Source organism: Balaenoptera borealis (assembly GCF_965194805.1).
Source record: "Balaenoptera borealis genome assembly, chromosome: 12".
Lineage (NCBI taxonomy): Eukaryota > Metazoa > Chordata > Mammalia > Artiodactyla > Balaenopteridae > Balaenoptera > Balaenoptera borealis.
In genome coordinates this window covers 40,743,021-40,765,498 of record NC_138869.1, presented here as the reverse complement: position 1 = coordinate 40,765,498, position 22,478 = coordinate 40,743,021, and the positions used below count along the sequence as shown (strand labels likewise).

At 58.6% G+C, this 22,478-nt stretch overlaps 1 protein-coding gene and 1 long non-coding RNA gene across 29 annotated transcripts in view; one reads left to right on the top strand and one right to left on the bottom strand.

Moving 5' to 3' along the window:
* The window catches only part of LOC309608388, a 74,078-nt gene extending 59,585 nt beyond the window's left edge, over positions 1-14,493 (top strand). For 25 of the 26 annotated variants that reach the window (XR_014232829.1, XR_014232830.1, XR_014232831.1 and 22 more), the window contains one exon: positions 13,242-14,493. This is a non-coding gene — a long non-coding RNA (uncharacterized lncRNA). Of the gene's footprint in view, positions 1-5,134; positions 5,512-13,241 lie in introns of those variants that run through there. The other variant, XR_014232854.1, reaches the window with a different exon arrangement.
* Positions 7,681-20,501, bottom strand: DUSP7 (dual specificity phosphatase 7). 3 transcript variants are annotated; one of them, XR_014232825.1, is made up of 4 exons: positions 19,828-20,501; positions 17,904-18,338; positions 14,692-15,114; positions 7,681-7,902 (listed from the first exon to the last, which is right to left on the bottom strand). XR_014232825.1 is itself a non-coding variant. In XM_082348230.1 (3 exons), exons 1-3 carry the CDS (start codon positions 20,342-20,344, stop codon positions 14,807-14,809), a joined length of 1,260 nt encoding a protein of 419 aa, XP_082204356.1. In that variant the 5' UTR covers positions 20,345-20,501; the 3' UTR covers positions 13,042-14,806. The 3 variants fall into 3 exon arrangements, 1 of the variants encoding a protein (XP_082204356.1); XR_014232826.1 differs by having other exon boundaries at positions 7,681-7,894; XM_082348230.1 differs by lacking the exon at positions 7,681-7,902 and having other exon boundaries at positions 13,042-15,114.
* Between the last annotated feature and the right edge of the window lie 1,977 nt (positions 20,502-22,478).

Below are 22,478 nucleotides of genomic sequence, written 5' to 3'. Positions count from 1 at the left end.
CGCTGGACCACCAGGGAAGTCCTAAGATGGTATGGTAATTCAATGACCCATTTTCTGGCCGGATCTCTTGGTCCCCTAGTTTGTATTGGGGCCATGGAGTATTGCAAAAGAAAATTAATTTCTTTTTTCTTAAACCATCCTGTCTAAATTCACCCCAGTTAGCTAATATGCATCCTAATGGGGAGTTCTTTGGGGTGTTTGTAGTTGCCTCCATTTTTGGTTAGGATGTCATGACCAGCTAGGGACTTCAGTGGATAGACCCCCTCAAGGGGGTGTTGCAGAATTAAGTTTTGAGCATGAGAGAGGCAGCTTCTGGAAGGACAGTTTTCTTCCCATAGCTTGCAGAGCTAGCCCCAGAGAAGGCCTGGTCTACTGAGTCCCCCAGATGCTTCTAGACCTCGCAGGGCACCCCAGCTACAGGGCACTAGAGGGACTATCCTGTAAATAAGAGGGGGATTCTGCTCCATTGGTAGGGGTCATGTGGAGCCCGTTAGAAGACACAGGATTGATTGATTGATTGATTTAATTTTGGGCTGCTTTGGGTCTTTGTTGCTGCGCGTGGGATTTCTTCTAGTTGCTGTAAGCAGGGGCTGCTCTTCGTTGTGGTGCGTGGGCTTCTCATTGCAGTGGCTTCTCTTGTTGCGGAGCACAGGCTCTAGGCACGTGGGCTTCAGTAGTTGTGGCACGCGGGCTCAGTAGTTGTGGCACACGGGCTTAGTTGCTCTGCGGCATGTGGGATCTTCCTGGACCACGGCTTGAACCCGTGTCCCCTGCATTGGCAGGTGGATTCTTAACCACTGCGCCACCAGGGAAGCCTGAAGACACAGGATTTAGACCACTGAAGAATTCTGTGATCAGCTGGCCATGTCTGCCCTGGGTGGAAGATGGGACAGATGAGGTGTGATGGCCGTATGTTTGCATCCCTTCGTTGTACAGTCGGGGAAACTGAGGTCCAGAAAGCAACTCTCCTAAGACCACAGAGCAAATTAGAAACTAACTGCTTCTCCTTTCCTTCAAGTGGTGATTTTCTTAGGGCAAATTCCCAGGAACAGGACTGCCGGGTTGAAGGTTATGCATATTTTTAGGTCTTTTAACATAAGCGGGTAAAAGGCCTTCAGAAAGCATCTCCAGGTCCACGTCCTTGGCGGGTTGTGAGGCAGTTATACTTGTGACTCAGCCCTACTCTAGAAGCCGTTATACTTGTGGCCTGGGACAAAGGCCCCTGGAATCCCCCTGAGATAGAAGGACTCACCTGTACAGACATCAAGCCTCACCCTTCCCTCTGTGGAGACTCAGGGGTAGGCAAGCCAGCCCTGCCCTCCTGTAGTCTCATGGGGGCGCCACAGGTAGACAAACCCTCACAGCACTGGTTTGGGGGTAGTGGGCACAGCGAAGGTACTTAAGTCAGTCTGGGGAGGGGCGGCTTCCCGGAAGAGGCAATGCTAGGTCAGGTAGGAGGCAGCTGGCTGGGGACAGAAGGGAGAGTCCGCGCAGTCAGGCCTTGGGGTAGCCTTGTCCTGAAGCCTCCCTGTGGCTGAGCCTGATCCCAGAATGAAACACTCCAATTCCATCATTCCTTCCCAGGCAAGGGTTGGGGTGTGGGCAGCCCCTCCCCCAAACTCCAAGTTATTAAACTTCTCTGGGCCTCAGTTTCCACACTCATAGTAAAATGGGAACCTGGTAGAGGAGTTTGGAGAGCTTGTGTGAGGTCTTCAGCTTCGAGCAGGGGTCATTACTGGCCCCAGATATCCAGGAAGCAGAATTCAACTTGGTGGGGGAGCGTGGCTGAGCCCACTGGCCGCCGGCTGAGGCCCTAGGACTCCCCCCAACCCAGAGTTCAGGCTCAGATCGCAGCATTCAGAGTCCTACTGTCAGAGGAGAGAGGCCTGAGACCACCTTCCTGAGGGCTTGCCCACACCCCTTTCCCCTCTCTCTGCCCTCTGTCCCCTGAGACCCAGCCCCTGCTCCTCGCACCCACCTGCAGGGTCACCAGACTGTGTTCCCCACCTACAAGGCAGCACGTCCACCCCCTCAGTCCTCTTCCGGCCGGGGCACACCCTGCAGTGTGGCTGCTTGGGCAGCGCCTGAAGGTGCATCCCGGGGGCCTTACCCCAGTGGGGTGAGGTCCTTGGAATCCACTCCCAGCCCAGGGCCAGCGGCTCTGAGGGTGTCTGGGAGCTGCCCCCCGTCCCCGCCCTGCCCAGCAGCCACACCCAATAACAGCTGCTGCTCCCATTCTCCCGAGGGCCTGGTGGCTCAGACAAGTCACTCCCACAGCTGGTGAGACAGGTATCTTTATTATCCCCACTGAGTGAGGCTCAGAGAAGTGAGGGGTCACTTCTGAAGGTGGGACTGCAAACCAGTCTGCAAAGCCAGACTCTCTGCTGGGCCACAGAACTCACCCCACTGGGACGCGGCTGTATGTGATACCCCCCTGGCTCAGCTGTTACCAGAGCTATGGTTCATGAGACATCTCTGATCCTGGCCACAGCCCCCAAGGAGGGAATGGGCTCATGGTGTAGAGGTGGCAGCTGAGGCCCAGAGAGGGCAGAGCTGGCCCTGGATCACACAGCTTAGAGCCACTCACCGAGCCCAGTGCAGCAGTGGGGTGCACACCTACATAGAGGCTCTCAGGAGTCTTGGGGCCGAGGGATGGTGCTATCAGAGCATTGTGTGTCCTCCTCAGAGTGACCCTTCATAGGAGGTCAGAGACTGAGGACAGAGTGGAGTCCCTTCCCAGAACCCTTGAGTCAGATGAGGTGACTATTTGGGGGCCTGTTGACTAATAGACCATGGTATGTCTGGCCTAGCAGGTGTTATACAAGAACTCGGGGTGTCTGAACTGGGAGCAGCCCTCAGTGAGTCCAGCCAGTGTGCGCAGCTGGGGAGACTGAGGTCCAGAGGGTGCAGGAACCTAGCTTCAGGCCCACTGCCCTTTGGGGCCAGAGCTGGAGCCAGAATCCAGAGCCTCGGCCTCCCAGCCCTGCTGAGGAACACTCGGGCAGCTGTGCCTCTCCCTTGAGCCTCAGTAGCTTAGTACAGGCTCAGCTTGGGCAGGTGCTGACCACTGCTGGGGCCTGAGCCTGGGGCAGAGCCTGGAGACTGAGGGCTGTGTTGGAGCTGCGACCCCACCTAGAGCCAGAAGTTGCCTGAAGCCCCATCCCCCCGACCCCCACCTTACCCTGATGGCAGCTGCAGCAGATCATTCAGGGATCCTAGGAACCCCCAGTGTCATCAGGCCAGGCTCCCACTTCTGTCCTCAGGCATCTTGAGGCAGCCTCAACCTCCATTCCCTGGAGGGACACAGTTCAGAGGCTGCCTTGGAATCAAAGGAGGTTGAAACTGTGATCAGAGCCCAGGTCTCGGTCTTTTGCGGCTGGAGTTATAGCAGGGGCTCAGCCCTTAACCCCCTCCCAGGGCCCTGGGCTTGAGTGGGCTGGGGCACCAGGGATTCTGAGGCTGGAGGTCAACAAGATGGGCAGCTGGGACAGAAGGGGCCTTTGGCCAGGTTTGGGAGGGAGGGCATCCACCTCTACTCCCAGGCTGAGCCTGGCAGCCTCTACCCAGGGCAGTGGCCCCACCCCCACATGTTCCTGGGAGTCTAGACTGGGGTGGGTGGTGTGCAGGGCGGGCAGGCTCTGGAGAGGGCGGGGCCAGGCATTTCCTGCTGCCGGGTGCCAGGCTCCAGTCCCCTGAAGGGGTGATTCTTTAGTCTTAGTCAGAGGAAGTGAGGCAGGGCAAATGGGCAGTGTGTGTGCAGTGCCGCCGGGCCCGGTGGGGCAGGGTTGGGCGGACGGGCAGCTGTAGGAACCAGGGAACAGGCCTGGCCCTGCAGGTCCCCCGCAGCCATACACACAGTATCTGCCCTCGACAGCCAGCCTGTTGCCCAGCACCCAAGTAGGGTCACCGGGAGACCAGACCCCGGTGGTGACCAGCCCCAGACTCCGGCTCCCTCCTCCCCAGTTGCTGAGGCTCTGCCGCTTGCCTGCTGTGTGGCTTAGACTGGTCACTTCACCCTGATTCTCAGGGTTCTCATCTGTGAAGTGGAGAAAACTGTGGCACCCACGTGCCCCTGACTTTCTCCTGCCCTAGCATCAGGAACCCACCCTCCCAGTTTGTCCCACTCTTGGGTCCTGGGGAAGGAGCCCACCAGGGTAGAGCCTATCTCCTCCTTGAGCAGAAGGGGCGTTCCAGTCCCAGACTGGCTGCTTGAATGGTTTATGTCATGCAGACGTCCCCAGGGGTGACCCCCTAAGCCCCCTAGCCTTGGCTGAGCTACCTGCCTCCCCACCCTCAGGTGGCCCCCAGCAATTGGAGCCCCCCTGCACTCCACTGGGGGATGAGTTACCAACACCATGGCTGCCTGTGGGCACCCGCCACGAGGCCACCACCCTGTCCCACATCCCTGCTTCTGAGGCTGTGCCTGGGGCCCCTGATGTCAGGATTCTCGGGCTTCTCTCTGAGACAGCTCTGACTTCAGGGGGTAGGAGGTGCAGTTTCTGTCTTGATCCCCAGACTGGGACCTCTTCCCTAAGGCTCCACTGCTTTCCCTCTTAGGAAGCCCCAGCAAACGCTGGCCAAGTGGAGAAGGGAGGAAGCCTGCTGGCTCAGGGCTCCAATTCCCCATTCCCTAATAAAAGGAGGCAGAAGACAGGGCTGTGTGTGGGGAGAGTCTGCCCTGGGTAGAGCCCTGGCCCCCCTGGCCTCTTGGCCAAGTGCTCGTGGAGGGGAGGCTAGCTGAAGGGTGAACAGAAGTGGCCTATCAGCTAGCTCCCACCACAGAAGGTCACTGCGAGCAGAGGCTAAGCAGGGGCCTGGTGAGGACTCAGACCAAGAGACCTCCTCTGCTTTCCCCACCCCATGGGCCAGCGGCTCCTCCCCACTTTGGTGCTCTCACTAGGGGCCGGCGCTGGCTGAGGGCAGGAGCACAAGTGGAAAGTCTTACCCCTCAGGGTCAGGGTAGCAGATGGGGATGGAGCCTGCGGGACCATCTCACCCAGCCCCCTTCCCACAGATAGGAAGACCAAGACTCAGGAGGGGAAGGACGGGGGCAGAGCCTGGTGTCCTCGTAGGTCCTTAGAGCGTGGCTCTGGCCCAGCTTTTGCTGAGCCCAAAAGGTAAGGAAGGCGAGGAGGGTCTCCGGATGGATGTGGCTGGGCCGAACGGGGAGAAAGTGCTGGGCTCTGGCCGGGCTGGGCAGCCGGCCTCCCTGCCCGAGCCTGGGCTGGGTGGGGGCAGCAGGGCTCAGGCCGGCGGGCTGTTGATCCAGCCCAACAATGATGAAATGGCCCCTTTGTCCCACGGCGCCAAAGTTGCTGTGACTGGAGGAGGCGTGACGTGAAAGGGTCATTGTTCCCACTTGGGCAGCCACTCAGGGAGCTGGAGGACCGGCCCAGGGTCGGCTTCCTGCCAAGGCTGCAGCCCTGCCTGCTTCTGTGGCGGTCATGGTGTCCTGGGCTCCCGGCCTCCTACCCATGGCCAGCTCCCTCCCTGGGGCCATCCGGAGCACAGGTACCCAGCAAAGGTGTCCCCCTCCCTCCCCCTCCCTCCTCCTCTCTCCTCTGGTCTGGAACCATGATGTTACAGTGTTGGGGGCTGGGCTCTGCTTTTCATGCACGTGAACCCTGCTGGGCAGGATGCCTGGGTGCCAGGAGAGCTTGCGGGTAAAGCAGGTGTTTTGTCCTGGGGCGAGGAAACATGCCTGACTTCACATCCCAAGGCTCTGGCCTGCGGGGACCCCTCCCTGAACCTTGCAGATTAGGGGAGAGAGGCCCAGAAAAGGGAACTGGGTGGCCCTAGGCCACACAGCATTAGCTAGTCTGCTGACACCCAGGCTAGACCTACCTCCGCACAAGTCCCCACACCTGATTGACCTCCACTCTCTCTGGACACCTGAAGCTCCCTCTTTGCCAGCTCCCACCCCTTTCCTGCCCCTCTAATCCATTCTCGCCTGAGCAATCCATCCCCGACCCCAGCCCACGATCTTTCCAAAACCCAAACCTGATCAGGTCCCTCCTTGGCTTCAAACCTGCCGTGTCCTCCCACACCCAGAGAAAGTTCCAGCTCTTGTGCTGGCATTCAAGGCCCTCACTGTGCTATAGCAGCCAAGGGTGAGAGGCCCTTTTGTAGAGACTGGAGTCTCCCTCAGCCCGTGTGGGGATGCTAACCAAGTAAAGGCCCTTTTATCTTCCCGGGGTCAGCCTCCACTCCTTTGCTCCCACAGGTCCTGCCCCCTCCGGTGCACCTCTCCCCTCCTCCTCCAGGTCCAACTGCCCCTGGCCTCTGGGGCTCAGGTGAAGAGCCAGGAGGCTGGGCAGGGTGATCAATGGCTGGTTCAGGCCCAAGCTGGAGGCCCCTTATCCCCACCCCAGGTGGCCCCACTGGCTCCAGTGCCCAGAACTCCTCCCCGGCTCTCCACTGCCCCCAGCAGCTGGCATCAGGCTCAGCCTGACCCAGGCTAATTAAACCCTCCCCCAGCCCAGAGGAGGCTTTGGCTCCAGCTCTAGGCTTTTTTCCCTGGAGGGACGGAGCTAATTAACCGAGAGGGTTTAATTAATCAATTAGCGTGGCCTCCAGACCCCTCCACTTAGCCGACGTGGTGGCAGATATTTATAAACAGGAGCTCTGGCTGGAACTAGAGGGGAGGGCAGGCGACCATGGTGGGCACAGAGGCAGGGAGAACAGGGGCTGCAGAGGCCAGAGATCCTGTCAGTCCTACCTCCTCAGCATCTCCAGAGGCAGGTGCAAAATCAGCAACACCTGGACACGTGAGGACGTGTACTCTGGGGACACATGCAACATCTCTGTGTGCGCAGGTCACGCAGGCCTGACATCCAGAGCTGGGCAAGTTCCCAGAGGTGCCTCAGACAGTGGCCAGAGGGATGATGATGCCCAGCTGGACCCAGCGTCCTGACAAGCAAGGCCTCCAGGGAATGGGGCTGCACAGAGGGCCATGGGAGCCAGAGGAGGTGCCAGAACCTCAGCTGGGGAAGAGGCTTGGAGGGCTTACTGGAGGAGGAGGCATTTGAGCCAAGCTCAGGGAATGGGGCTGCACAGAGGGCCATGGGAGCCAGAGGAGGTGCCAGAACCTCAGCTGGGGAAGAGGCTTGGAGGGCTTACTGGAGGAGGAGGCATTTGAGCCAAGCTCAGGGAAAGAGTAGGCAGAGTTAGCCATTTGAAGGGAGCGGTGGGTGATGAAGAGTATTCAAGGGGAGGAAATAGCAGGGGCAAAGGCCTGGAGGCAGGAACAGCAGAAGCTCCATCTTTACCACAAGATGTCCCCTTCTCTGGGAAGCCTCCCTGACACCTTACCTTTTAGTATTGGGTGTCCCTGAGTCTCTGCCCCTCCAGCCTTTGCACTCTGGGACAGCCCGGACTCAACACTCCCTCCCAAGCCTCCCGAGGTGATGCCAGCTCTCCTCTTCTGCCTCCCCTGCCCAGCCTGGCCCAGGGAACCCACAGATGCATTGTAATCCCTTCAGAAAGGGGGTTACAGGCTCCCTCCCTCAAGATGCTGCTCCTAGGGTTGGCACCGGTGGGAGCCCAGGTGGTGTGGGGATTGGGAGGGGTCAAAGACCCCAAAGCCACCATGGACCTCTCAGGCCTGGGATATTTGAGAGTGTTACTGAGTCCAAGCTTGTACTGCTCACTGCATGACAGGCCAGTAAATCGAGAGACAAGTTGTTGGGGCAAGGAATAATGACTTTATTGAGAAAGCCAGCATACTGAGAAGATGGTGGACTAATGTCCCAAAGAACCACCTTACCAGAGTTGGAATTCAGGCTTCTTTCATGTTAAAAGGGGGAGGGGGTGTGGTTGGTTGGTTGTTGCAAACTTCTTGGTGTCAGAATCCTTCCTTCTTGCGTCTGTCCACGTAACCCAGGTCATGATGTTCCTGTAAACCTCCAACAAGACAAATGTTATTCTCTGTTCTGCAACCTTTTATCTCTATATGAATGGGAAAGTGTTATACCTTTGAAAGTCAGAGCCTTGAGAATGGGCTGTCCTGTATATTTCAGGCTACAGGCAACATTTTTAACTTGTAGCAAAAGTAATAGAAGACAAAGGTTAGAGTAAAAGAAACAGGTCCAATATGGAGGCAGATTTGTTCTTCACTATGACAAGAGCAAGGATTCCAGAGTCAGCCAGACGTGCACCCAGACCCCAGTGCAGACCCTTCTCAACTTGCTTTTCTCGTCTGCCCATTGGGGACAATCAGCACCCCCCTCCCAGGGCTGCAGGAAGGATTAAATGAGTTCATCATGTAAAGCCAGAGGGACTCGCACTGTTGATGGGGATGTAAATTGATGCAGCCACTATGGAGAGCAGTATGGAGGTTCCTTAAAAAACTCAAAATAGAACTACCATACAACCCAGCAATCCCACTCCTGGGCATATACCCTGAGAAAACCATAATTCAAAAAGAATCATGTACCACAGTGTTCACTGCAGCTCTATTTACAATAGCCAGGTCATGGTTTTCATATCTGTAAAACAACTCAAGAAATGTGCATCAGATACCATTATCTGGGTACTTCAATTAGCAATAATCATGCCTCGGATAAACCTCATTGGCTACGATACTGCCACTGCGCAAAGCTATCTGGTTACTTCAGAGAGGGGCTACAGCAGAGGATATGGAGGAGGGGTCTGTCCCAGGAAGGCCCCATAGGGTCCTGCTAAGTTACACTGGGACCCTGTGTTCGCACCATGGGTCCTGCCTCCCATGAGGCTCAAGTGCTGCTGGTCCTGCGGTTGTGTCCTTCTCTCCCCGTCTCCTCCCATGCTACAATGGTCCAGTCCCCACCACCCACTGTGACCATCCTAGCCTCCTCAATGTCCCCTGTCCTGAACACTTGCCCCTCAGCCTATTCTCCACTCAGAAACTAGGGGATCTGTTTTTTAATTTTTTAATCAATATTTTAAAAATTGAAGCATTGTTGATTTACACTGCTATGTTAATTTCTGCTGTACAGCAAAGTGATTCAGTTATATATACATTCTTTTTTTTTTAATATTCTTTTCCATTATGGTTTATCATAGGATATTGAATACAGTTCTCTGTGCTATACAGTAGGACCTGTTGTTTATCCACTCTCTATATAAAAGCTTACATCTGCTAACCCCAAACTCCCACTCCATCCCTCCTCCAACCCCCTCCCCCTTGGCAACCACCAGTCTGTTCTCTATGTCTGTGATTCTGTTTCATAGATAGGTTCATTTGTGCCATATCTTAGATTCCACATATAAGTGATACCATATGGTATTTGTCTTTCTTTGTCTGAATTACTTCGTTTAGTATGATAATCTCTAGTTGTGTCCATGTTGCTGCAAATGGCATTATTTCATTCTTTTTTATGGCTGAGTAATATTCCATTGTGTATATGTACCACATCTTCTTTATCCATTCATCTGTTGTTGGACATTTAGGTTGTTTCCATGTCTTGGCTATTGTGAATAGTGCTGCTATGAACATAGGGGTGCATGTATCTTTTTTGATTCTAGTTTTGTCTGGATATATGCCCAGGAGTGGGAATGCTGGATCATATGGTAGTTCTATTTTTAGTTTTCTGAGGAACCTCCATACTGTTTTCCACAATGGCTGCACCAACTTACGTTCTGGGGGATCTTTCTAGTGACAACTATACCTTGACAGCCATGGGCTTAAAGCTCTCTAGGGGTCCCCTGTCCTCTGGATCACACCCCTCCACCCCCTCCCCCGGCCCATCCAGCCCTGGAGAAGGGGCTGCGGCCCCTCTTTGCTTGCAGCAGGGATGGAAGGGCCCTGGGACTGGAGGAGGAGGTGTGGACGTAGAGGGGCGGATGGAGATCCTACAGATGCACAGAAGCCACAGGGTAGATGATGCCCCCTGGAGGTATGCGACGGAGCAGACCTGGGAAGGGGGCTGCCTTTCTGAGCAAAGGGGGTTTGGCAGGGGCCGAGTCCCCTGTTGCCTGTCAGGGCTCATCTGGCCCAGCCAGAGACAATGGGGCTGAGGCCTCATCTTACCTCTGGGGAGTTGCTAATGATGGTCTTTAATGGCCTTGCCTGGGAAGGGGTGACCTCACCGGGCCACACCCTGATGAGAGGAGGCTGGAGTCAGAGGCAGGCGGCTCCTCCATCGCCGTGAGACCTGCTTGGGCTTGTCTTGTCTGAGGAATGAGGGGGCAGTGTGTGTGCGCTCGTGTGTCTGGTCCTTCATGCGGCCAGAGGGAGAAGGCTCCCAGCCCGATGGGGGAGGCAGGACCTGGGTGAAAAGTCTCAGGGCAGCAGGGTGGGCAGGCCTTGCTTCTACTCAGCGTCTCTGGCTTCTGTTAAGGGTTTGGGTGTGGGTGCCGGTGTTCCCGGCCACATCCGTGCTGAGGCAGAGGGTCTGCCCGCTGTACACAGAGTGTCCGGGGGCAGGCCTGTGTGTGCCAGGTGGTGGCGGCAGCAGGGCTGGGAGCAGGTTCCAGCACAGGCTTGCTGCCTGCCCCCGCCCTGCCCCATTCATCAGGGATGACTATGTTTGCACTCTGGGGAGGGGTCCTGTGGAGGTGGCCCCTCTCCTGAGGGCAGCCTCCCCCTCCCCCGGGCTCGGAGCAGGACCACTCTAGGGAAATGTTCATCTCTTTTGTGGTGTCCTTGTCAGACCCCCTTCAGGGTGACTCCTCCACAGTGCTACAAGTTCTTTCTCGTGTCCAGCCTTAGTCACTCTTGCTGTTGCACCTGATTCATTTATCAGAGGACAAGTTGAGGGCCCCATTATCCTGCCACCCAGTCTGACATCACTGAACTTCCCTCAGGCATGTTCCCACTCCTGGGACAGCCCAGTCGGCACAGGAAATGGCTGCTGGATGAATGTGCAAGTGAGTGAGTGACTGAATGAGTGGCCCAGATCCTCCTCCCATGAGAATGCTACGAAGTGACTAAGAAGTGGATGAGGGGGTCCTGGGGGCCTGGGCTGAGATGGAGACAGAAATGGGGACCCAAAGGGAGGCAAAAAGAGGGTCAGGAGGAAAGAGATGGGACTGAGGGCACAGAGACGAAGCAGATGCAGCTGAGAGCCAGGTGTCCTCGAGCTCCACTGGCATCCAAGGCCTCAGCCAAAGATGGCTTGGGACGGACAAGGCCCACGGTGGGGACAGCACGGCCAAAACAAGGTGGAATAACAGGAGCTCAGAGTGAGGGACCATGAGGCAGGAACCTGGGACCCAGGGTGGGGACAGCAGTCCAGAGTAAGCATGGCCTAGACTAAGGTCAGAGCAAGGACCCAGGGCCCCAGCCACCCAGCCATGACCTATCCCTCTGCCCCCACCAGCAGGAAGCTGAAGGGAACCTCAGCCAGGCATGGTAGTGAGGTGGGAGTTTCTACAGATGAGGAGACTGAGGGTCAGAGGCCACCTGGCCTAAGGTTGCATAGGAGGTAAAGCCCCTCAGTGCTGGGTTGGAGGAGCCAGCTCAGGAGGAGACTGCTGCGCCCACCCCCCACCCTGTGCTTGGGCACGGTGGCACTGCCAGGCACTTACTCGGCTTGTCGAGGGCCCAGCCCCCAGCCCAGCACCCGCGGGCTTCCCCAGCCCCGGCCGAGGGCAGCGAGGGAACAAAGGTCCAGTCTCTGCCTGCTCAGGCCCCCACCCCCTTGCCCGCCCCTGGCACAGAAGGACCAGGGCCCTGAGGGAGCCCAAGAGCAAAAGCAGCCCCCGCCCTTTTGCCGACACTGTGAGAACCCCCTTCCTCCCCCTCCCACGGGCCGGCTGGCCGCACTGCAGTGTTCCCCCATTCTAAAGATGGGAAGGCTGAGTGAGAGGGCTGAGGAGCTGGCAGCCACACAGCTGGGATTCGAGCCCACCTAGCCCTCATCATATGCGTGAGGGTGTGACTGTTCCGGTTGGACGTAATTCACAGGGAGAGATGGGGCAGGGACAGAGACACAGAGACGGTAGAGCCTAGACGGCCCAAAGGGGAGTGCTGGGGAAGGGGCTGAATTGCTCTCACTTTTCCGGCCCTGCCCACCTACCTGCCACCCAGGGCCAGTCCAGTGCTGGTCACAGCAGAAGGGATAAAGCCAGGGGAGAGGCAGAGATGGGGAAACGGAGTCAGCACCCAGGTCCCCTAAGTTCATGACCCAGGCTCACTCAGTCCAGCCAGAGGTGAAGCCCCTCTGGGGCTTCCGTTTCCCCATCTGTAACATGGGGCTGTGGGGCCCACTGGGGGCCTCGCTCCCCAGGCCACGGCCATCATTCTTCTCCAGGACCTTTGCCTGCCCCCTGCTCCCCCCAGGGGCTGGCCTTAAGCCTCCAGAGGGGCCTGCATGGAGGGCTGATGCTCATCTGCTCTGGAGAAGCTGGGCACAGCCTAGCCCTCCCTGCAGGCCCAGGTCCAAACCAGGAAATGAACATCAGGTGTTCATCATGCCCGAACGTGAAAAGCACTGGGTATCTGGGTGTGACTGGCTCCACTGTATAGAAATGGATACTGAGGCTCAGGGAGGCTGAGGGACCTCTCTGAGGCCACCCAGCTCCTGAGGAGCAAAGCAGGGCTGACCCGCTCATTGACCAGGCTTCACGTCCTATAGGCATCCCAGGGACAGAGGGGGAAGGAGGGAGGTTGATAAACACACACCCCATGTCCCGTCCACAGGAGCAGCAAGAGAAAGGGTCAGGGCGCTGGGGCCGCAGCGGGGCAGATCAGGAGCCTGGAGCGCTTGGGCAGTCTGGGCAATGTCCGAGTGGACAGCCTTGGGCGGTTCTGGGCGAGCAGGGGCTCAGTTTTGTAACCTTGGTCCATAAAACCTCTCCAAGCCTTGATCTGTCAACCAGTGGGCCAAAGCCCATGGAGAAAGCCCAGGTGCCCCTGCCTGCCTGCGCCTGAGGGGCTGGGGAAATGCCCACACCCCAGCCGCTCCTCCCAGCTTTGGGCACCTCCGACCAGTCAAAGCAAGTGCCCAACAGGCCCCAGGCAGGATCAGGCTGCTGCCTCTCGCAGAGCAGGCACTGGGATACTGGCCACAGTGCCCCTCCTCACTGCCTCCACCCCTGGCCCTTATCAGACACAACTCGTTTTAAAGAAAAAATAATATTTATTTGCAATATAAACAAAGTCCCGTTGCTGGATCGGGATATATATATGTATGTGTGTGTATATATATGTAGGGTCACAAATTTTCCTTCATAAGTTCATAAAGCAAAACTGGCCACCCTCTTGGCATACCCTCATTTACACAAATCTGATGCATCTTTCTGGGTTTTTCTTTTCAAAGGTAAAAAAGAGAGAGAAAGAGAACCATGTACAGCATGGAAGCTTTTTGTCAATTTCTTGACTGTGGCAAGATTTTAATCTGCTGCCTTAAAGAATCCCTGAAAACCACCCCTGTGAGGTAAGATGCAGTGGGGGCAGAGTTTCCGTGGCCTTGCTCACATGCTGAGTGCTGGCTCGCTCAGGGACCCCAGCCCGACTGCTCACCCCTCCCCGGGCCCCATGCAGTCCTGACACCTGGGAGAACTGAGGTTGGAGAAGGAACAAAACTGGAGAAGGATAACGGAATCCGTGGCTTTGTTCTGTGGATATGGGGGTGGGGGGATGGACAGAGCCTCACACCCCTTTCCTTGTCCATCCTCGCCGCCCACCCCTGCCCTGGGATTGAAATGGGTGCAAGTTTCTTAATAGAAGGCAGGGGCAAGATGAGCACAGGGCAGGCTTTCACGGGTCGAGGGGGCTGGGAGTGGCAGCTGAACCAAAGCAACAACCAGGGTGAGGGAAGAGACTTGGGGGAGGCAGGGCTGGGCGCCACCACCTACGCCCCCCCAGCCACTGGGCCTGCACCCTCAGCTACAAACAGACAGAGAGAGGAAGAGACAGAAGTAGTGGGTACATATAAAAAGGGCCTGGGGCCCAGGCCCCCCTCGGGGCTGAGCCCGGAGGGTTAATGCTACTGCGTGGCAGCCCCCTGTGGCCCCACCTCCAGCAGGACAGTGGCAGGGCCTCCCTCTACTGCCTGGGGCAGTTGGCAGGGACCACCAGAAGGGCAGTTGGGTGGGCAGAGAATGCAAAGGCCACCTGTCCAGCCCACCACTCACCACTCGCGGCAGTCATCACAGGCAAATGCAGCGCCAGGTCGGGCTGGGCCGAGGTGGGAGGTGTGGGCAGGCCTGGGAGTCCAAAGCTGGCGAGAGCAGCGAACCACCCCTTTAAGGGCCGCTGCGGAAACGGAGGCTTCACACATGTGCAAAACGCTTTTGGTCAAGATCAACGCAGGGTTTGTCTTTTCCATTAAAAACAAAAACCCAAGAATTGCTTTTTGAAATAATAAGAAGAACAAACTGATAACACTTCTCTCTCTCTTTCTCTCGCAGGATCAAGAAAGGGATGAAATACTGGTTTATACAATCCACTGTTGCATGTAGCCTGAAAATAACACTTTTCATTAAAAAAGAAAAATCAAGAAGAGCTTGAACACTCTCTCTGCTCCAGGGAGCTCGGATTTACCTGCCAAAAATAAAAAGTAAACTCAGGTCCATGGATGTGTCTTTAAAAAAAAAATAGCCAAACTGGCTGGGCCATCAGCAGAAAGGAGTGTCCTGGGACAAGGACGAGGCCCCGCTGGACTCCCAAAGCCACATGTCTGAGAGCTGAGGGCCCCTCCGGAAAGTCCTGCCGGGGGAGGCCTGGCTGTGGGCTGCACCCTCCCCGGGACGGTGAGGGAAGCTCACCTCTGGGCACAGGCGATGTCCGGGTTCCTCACGCCAGAGGCAGCAGGCGTGGGCCCTCCCTGCGGGCCCTGTGGAGGCCCGGGAGGGGCTGGCCCGTTGCCTCGTGCCCCCAGCCTCACGTGGACTCGAGCGTGTTGAGTGGGAACAGGTTGTGGTTGGTGGGCGTGGAGAAGTAGAGCTGCTCGCTGGGGGTGTGGTTGTCACACGGGCTGCTCAACCCCAGCGTCCGCTCGAAGTCCAGCAGCTGCCCCATAAAGTTGAAGTTGGGTGAGATGTTGGACTTTTTCCTCTTGACAAAGTCGTAGGCATCATTGAGCGACAGGTTCATCTTCTGCATCAGGTAGGCCACCGTGACCGTCACCGAGCGGCTGATGCCTGCCAGGCAGTGCACCAGGACACCGCACTTCTTGGAGCGGGCCTCGTCTGAAACACACAGGCACGGGTCAGGGCAGCACCTCCTCCAGGGAGCCACCGCAGGTGCGGGTGGGGCTGGGGGCGGCATGGTGACTGGCTGGTGCCTCCCGACTCTCAAGTGACCTGGTGAAGTCCCAGGCGGGTGGGACAGCAACTTGGGGTCGAGGTCAAGAGCATGACTGTGGAGAGGGCTCTGCCACACAGTAGCTCCAAGTCACTGGACATTGCTGCGCCTCGGTCTTCTCCTGTCAGAGGGCCTGCTTACTCACAGTGCTCTTAGAAGGACCTGAGCCAAGGGAGGGCGCCACAAACACTGTGATCACTGCTAGGCCTACTGCTGCTATAACCGTGTGCTACGACATGCCAAGGTGTCACCTGCATCCTCTCAAGTCATCTGCACCATGGCTACCAAGCTAATTCTATCAATGAGGACACAGGCACAGAGACCAAGTGACGAGCACAAGGTCACACAAAGGTTCCTCCTAACTCGTAGCACTCACCCCTGCTAGCCCACGACCTGGGGCTCGGGGCTGAGCTTGCTCTCCTGGGGCAGCTTCCATGGGTGCCCCCGAGAGCCTCCACGGAAGCAGGCCTCATGGAGGCTCCTCCACAAGGGAACGGCGGGCAGCACTCAGCTCTGCCCTGGGCCCAGCCAGTCCCTGGGGCCTTAGTCCTGCTCCGGAATAGCCAGGGACTGGGACCAGGGCCACGCCTAGTTTCACGAGTGGGGTTTGCTTATGTGGGGCCTACCCAGCCCACTTACTAGACTTTCCCTGGCCCATGTGCCAGTAACATCTCTCACCACAGCCAACCAAGTTCTGCCAACTCTTCCCTCCATGCCTCCTCCCAGATTCCCCCAGTGCGGTGCTCAGACTCCTATGCCTGACACGCAGTAGGAGCTCAAATACCGGTTGAGCCACTGGCCAACTCGGTCCTGTAATCTCTCCTCCCCTAGACCCAAGCACAGCTGCATCTCTGTGCCATAGCTGTGCCAGGGGTACAGATTAACATGAGGCAGGCCTGGGGTCCCCAAGGTCCCCACCTGAGCTCACTGGGAGCCAGGTACACTCCTACAAGATGCACTCGTACAAAATGCCACAGGTTCACAAATTGTTCCTCATATGGCGCTCACTGCCTCCGGCCTGGCAGGACTTCCCTTCCCTAAGCCCACATGAGGGTTCCCAGGGCAAAGCATGCAGTAGGTGCTTAATCCAGACTCAGGGACCAACTGGGGGCCAGACCAGCAGGGGAAGAGACCGATGCCATGGATTCACGTGGAACCACGTTGTATGACCTTTAGATTTGGGGCAGGAGAAGGGGGTAGTGGAGACAAGCCTCCAGTGGTGACACATCAAGATAAGGGGAAGGCCTGGTCCCCAAACCCACTCCTGGGTGATCCAAAGTAAAACCACTTCCGCTGGCTTTATTTTTAGCCCTCTAAGGGTATGGCTGAGCCTTGGGGGTGCTGGTGCTTGATCCTGCCCCACTGAGTCCTATGGGATGCTTGGGCTTTAATTCCTTCACTTGTCAAAAAGGGAGTATGGTTCCTCCCACCTCTACACCCTGTTCTGTCCCCCTCCCCAGATATAAAGGGACCTCCAAGAAGGATAAAAACACCTACAAACCAGGCTCAGCCCTGGGAAATCTGAGGGCCCCCTCTTCACCCTCCTCTTCACTGGGGAGAGAGCACAAATGCTGAGGCAGCACCCACAGCCCTCTTGGCCATGTCCTCCCAAGCAGAGCTGGGAAGCTCTGGCTAGCCCCCGACACAGCCCCTCCCCCAGGCCTCAGCTTCCTTCCTTCCTCCCAGCCAGGCACCTACTTTTGGTTCCCAGTAAGCGGATGAGGCGGGGAAGCCTCCCACTTCCTGTTATTAACACGAGCCCAGCCCAGCTGACACCAAAACGCCCTCCACTGGACATAGCCGCCAGAGGGAAACGACTGCCGGGCCACCCCCTCCCTGCCACCGGAGGCTGGACAGAACACTGGGTCACCAGGCTCGGAGAGCCCAGGGTTTACATTCACCCTGATCTTGTGTCCCTTTCCTGAATCCTGGGTGAGAGCTGAACCCAAAGACGACCTGCCATCTAAATAGCCTCCAGCTGGCCAAGGAGAAAGCAGGATGGGAGGTCAAAGATAAGGAACCCGAGTCAGCTGAGGCTGCGGATGCAGGGGGCTCAGAGGGCGCTAAGCCAGACAGCAGAACACACTACTCTGGGGAGGGCTTCCTCAGCCTCTCCCCATACTCTCTGGATACCCCCTATATGCCAAGCAAGCCCCACAGGCTGCCGGGAGCATCTGAGGCCCCGCCAAGGCCCTTTGGGTCATCACGTTCCAACAGCTGCCAGTTTTGGGTAGGCCTTTGGCTCCAGGCCACACTTTAGCCCCCTCAGGTACACAGTAAAGCCCAAAGAGGCTCCGTGACAGCCCCTAAAGAGACATGTGCGCTGAGGCGTGACGCAAAGCAAGCAAGACCCGTGGGAGGTCTGAGAGCTGGGATGTTTCAGCTTGCTGAGCCCGAAACAGCGCAGCCAGAAAAACCCAAGCTGGACAGCAGAGTCCACGAGGCTCCAACAGCTGCGGGGAGCCTGGGAGTCGGGGGACTGCTCAGGCCCCGAGGGCCTCGGTGACTCACAGTGGGCCTGGGTACACCCATGGGCACATGCTGGCACATGCAGGGCACACACAGGTCTTGACAGGCCCAGAGATACCCAGCCAGGCACGGGCAACACCCAGAGTCCCATACACACCTTGATGCGCAAGCCCACCCACCCTGCCCGAAACGCAGCAGCACTTACCGATGAAGCTGATGGCCTCAGGGAAGAACTGGGAGAGGTTCTGGCTCCAGTGGTCAGAGATGGGGATCTGCTTGTAGGTGAACTCGCCCCCGTGCTCGAAGGCGTTGGGCAGGTTGGGCGTGACATTGAGGATATACTTGATGCCGTACTTGCCGAGCACATCCAGGTTGGTGGAGTCCTTGGCGCAGCCGAGGTAGAGGTAGGGCAGGATCTGGACGGGGAAGGCCGGTTGGCTGGATGGCACAGGGCTGCCGTCTGACTCGGTGGCACTGCTGGGCAGCTCTCTGTCCGACTCACCATCTGAGCAGTCAGAGCTGATGCGTAGGCCCCCCAGACCCAGCACTGAGGTGGGCGGTGAGCCACTCGGCGAGGACGAGCTGTCCACGTTGGTCTCGCAGTGTTCTGAGTACTCTGTCTGGAACTTGTTGAAACCACCTGTGGCCAGAATGAGACAGGGCCCGGATGAGAGACTGACGATGCCAGTGTCCCCAGACCAAACAGGCTGCACAAGACCAACAGCAGCCAGGGCTCCCCAACGGCAAGCACCGTAACACCAACAATGGACAACACACGGGCGGTGCTACATATTTACACATGTACCTCCTCCTGTCTTCTCCACAACTATTCTACGACCCACTTCACAGATGGGGAAACTGAAGCCCCAAGTGATAAAGTAACATGCCTGAGCTCCATACCCTTACCCATAGGGCTTCAGGGCCCCAGCCATACAACCAACTTTAGGGCACTTGAGGACAGACTCCAGCTCATTCCTCTTCCACAGCTCCCATGCTCACCTGGCACCCATGGGTGCTCAGCAACTGCTAAGCGGTAAAGGAAAGCAAACAACCCCATCTCAGGCCAACACCTGTGGGTTTGCAAACCCCTCTTATAGATGAGACCGCAGGGGCCAGAGCTGCATCTGGGTCAGCTAGAGGCAGAGAGGGCCTGGGCCCCCTGACTGGGAATCGGGTGCTTGAGCCCCACTCTCAACCACACGGGAAGTAGTGTGAAGGTATCTGCTGGCTCTTTCCCATGGCAGGGGCAAGTTCATAAAAGGGGTCCCAGTTCCACCTCTCCAGAACCCACCCCTTTATAACACAAGGTCCCCCCCAAGCCTTGGACCCACAGAAGGAGAGGCTGCTGGGGGCTTTACAGGGACAAGAAATGGGGAGCGTCTTGCAGCTAAGGATGGGCCCTGCGCCCGAGGGTGCCGCAGGCCTCCTCTCCCCTCCCGCCTGCCCGCCCCGCTGCCAGCAAGAGGCCATTTTGGAATGTTAATTGGAAACACCGGCTGCAGCCACTCGCCTCCCAGCGCTGCCTCCCCTTTCCACAATCTCTGGGGTGGCAGGCTAAGGACTTGGGGGTCCCAGAAAACCAGAGCTGGGGCAAGGAACACTGCTTACAGCCCTGCCCCAAGCGCCTCCAAGAGGCAGTGATTCCCAAGTGATGAGACCCACGCGGGGATGCCCGGAGTCCCCCAACCCAAATGATCCCTATTCCCTGGCGGGGGCGGGGACGATTATGAAAAGCTCCTGTCCTGACCGTGGCCTTCCAGGAACACGCATTCCAGGCTGTAGGAGCTGAACTTGGGTGCCCAGGAGGGGACCCTCCCTCCTTTGAGGGACTCACGGGGAACCTAGGAGCTGCCATGGCCCCAACAACACGAAAAAAGGAAAGCCCAGGCGGGGAGAAGTTTGTTCGACCCACTTAGATCGTGCCCAGAAAGGGGTGTAGAGGAGGCCCGCGTGCCAGCCTAAACCCGCACAGCTGGGGCCGGACGCCCGGGAGAGGAGAATGCGGGCCGGGGGCGACGTGGCGCCGGCCGGGCAGGCTGGGCACAGGGAGAGAAAGCGGCCTCCGGCTGGGGCACCCAGGAGCCGCGGGAGAGCCCCAATCCCAGACAGGGTCTCGGTTCTGCCCTCACCTTGGAGGTAGTAGGCCTGGCAGCCGTCGTCGCGCAGCTTTTGCAGGAGAAGGCCAAGCACCGAAGCGGGAGCGCCGGGCTCTGGCTGCCACTCGGCCGTGGCCTCGTCGTAGAGCAACACGGTGGCCGCCTTGCAGCGCGTAGCGAAACGCTCCTTGTCGGCGTGGTTGGGGATGATGGAGCGGATGGGCAGGTTGCCCTTGCGCAAACGGCGCAGCATGAGGCCCGGGATAGCCAGGTTGATGGCCGTCTCGATGTGCGACGACTCGAAGAGCTCGTGCGGCCGGCAGTCGAGCAGCAGCAGGGACGCGCCGCCGCGCGCCTCCAGCTCCTCCTGCAGCCACTCGGCGCTCTTGCAAGGCATGGCCCCCGCACCCGCCGCCGCGCCTGCCCCGGTACCGGCGCCGGAACCAGACCCCGCACCGGGCTCCGACCCCGCCCCGGTGCCCCCAGCCGCCGACGCCCCCGAGGCCGACATGTGCGCCCGCGCTGGGGGGCCGCGGAGCTGGTTTTTCATGGGGAGCGCGGGCGGCCCGGGGCCGGGGCCGGGCAGCCCTGCCCTGGGACGGCGCCCCGGCCGCGCGGGCCCCAGCCGCGTCTCCGGGCGCCCGCCTCCCGCCGAGCTGCACGCCCGCCGCCCCGGCCTCCCGGCCTCCGTCCCGCCCGGCCCTCCGCGCGCGCCGCGGCCTGACAGCCCCAATTAAACGGCGTCTCGGACGGCCGCGCGCGAGGCGTCCTCCGGGGGGCGGGGCCGCGGGGCCGGCGCCCGAGCTTAAAGGCGCCGTAACTCCGCCGCCCCTCCCCACGGGGTACGCGGGCGCGCGAGCGGTCCCGTGTGCCCGGAGACCTGCGCCCCGGCCTTCGCCCCGCCTCAGCGCTGCCGCCGTCTCGCCTGGCCCAGAACTGATTATGACTCGCCTGGGGGCCCGGCCAAGACCCTCTCGGGTCCCCTATCCCACGCTCCCAGCTCTTCTGTGCCCTACCCTGAAGGGCTGCCCTGGGGGCGTCCTACGCGTGGCATCCCCTTCCTACGTTCACGGAAGCAGAGTTTCCCCGGGGATGTGGCGGAGGGAAGGGGCGATCAGGCTGAGCCAAAGCCCCCTCCTCCTGTCAACTCCATTCATTCATTCTCAGCGAGTTCATTCAACAAATGGAAATTGAACGCCTACTACGTGCCATGACCTGTGCTTAGGCGGTCACCGTTTCTGGCAACTTGCATAGTCCCAATGAGGGCTACACGCTTGAAGACCTGAAGGTAGTCTCACCCCAGCAGGCCTGAGGGGAGATCAGCACCTAGGCGACTGGCGGAGTAGGACGGCCCAAGGCCGTGCCACCCTCCACGGGCAGGGGTGAAGAAATCCTGAAAGGACCTGGGAAGAGAGAGCGGGCCCTTTAAGGAAGCTTCACGAGCGGGGTGGTGACAGGCGCCGAGTGAAGCGCCACGTGACTTTTCCACAGGAGCGGGTGCGGGGGGGGGGGAATCCTCTTTAATCGGCTCTCCTCCTCCCACCTCCCAACGCACCAATCAACTTCCGTGGTAGGCGGGAGTGCGCCACGCAGGTGGCCAATCGCGGCCGAAGGAGACGGTGGGGCGGAGAGAGGAAGGCGGGGCCCGCCGAAAGTTCCACCCAGCGCGGGAAGTGGGCGGGGTCTCAGCGAGCGCTGTGTATCGGCTCGCAGGCTGCCTAGGCGGAGTAGGTGAATGGATCCGCAGGTAGCGCTGGAACAAAGCGGCTCGACTCGAGCGGTGCGCGTGCGCAGGGCCTGCCGCACTTTCCGTACTGAGTCAGGGTTGTCTGCGTCGGGAGGGAGCTCGCGGCTGATCCTGCGGTTCGTCTGGTCCGTTCCCTGCTGGGCGGAGTGCTCCCACATCCTTGGGGTTTATCCTTCCCACTCTGCCCGAGGCTGGTCGGCTCCCCGCCACCTTGCCTCTACACCCAGCTGGAGGGAGGTTAGCGTCAGAGATGAAGGGCGGTGGTGCTTGAGATTTGCCGAAGGGAGTGCTTCTGGAACCCGCAGGATTTGAGCTTTCCGCTGACAGGAAGGCACGAAGAGGGGCGGCCCTGGGTCAGTCCCCGCCGCCCACCTCCCTCCCCCCACCCCCCTTTGTCCATGCGAAGGATAGTCTACGTGAAGGGTTTCATCCCGCTGCAGGGCTGTGTCGAAAAGAAGCAGGGATCTCTCCCACACTCACACTCCCAGCAAGATGACAGCATTGCAATCATAGGTGGCCTTATCACCCAAGATTCGATGCCCAGAGAGGTGATAGGAGAATCAGGTCTCTGGCCTCCCGCGCAGGCTTGTCCTAGGGGCAGAGCCTACTTCCCTGGGGACCTAGGACGAGTGGAAAGGGCTCCCGGGGCCTGAGGGGCCCAGATGTGGATTCTGCCCTGCCACCTGCTGACGTGTTATGTGGCCCAAGTATGGTTCCCACCTCTCTGGGCCTCAGTTTTTCCCACGTGGGATCGTGCTGGTCTGGACAGTGCCCAACCAGTCCATCACAAATCTGTCAGGCTGGGAGGGTGGTTCTCTGAAGCCAGGCCCCTTGGCCGGCAGTCCAGGTGCTGGTTGTCAGGGATGGAGACAACCAGCACCTCACTCAAAAGAGAGGCCTGAGCAGACCCACAAGGGAGGGGACCTGCTGGCCAGTG

Excerpts from the sequence above, each read along its gene's own strand:
- DUSP7 (XM_082348230.1), bottom strand. The coding sequence starts at position 20,344 with ATGAAAAACCAGCTCCGCGGCCCCCCAGCGCGGGCGCACATGTCGGCC. Across the intron at positions 18,339-19,827 it reads CCAGGCCTACTACCTCCAAG|GTGGTTTCAACAAGTTCCAG; the intron begins GTGAGGGCAGAA and ends TTCTGGCCACAG. Across the intron at positions 15,115-17,903 it reads TGAGGCCATCAGCTTCATCG|ACGAGGCCCGCTCCAAGAAG; the intron begins GTAAGTGCTGCT and ends TGTGTGTTTCAG.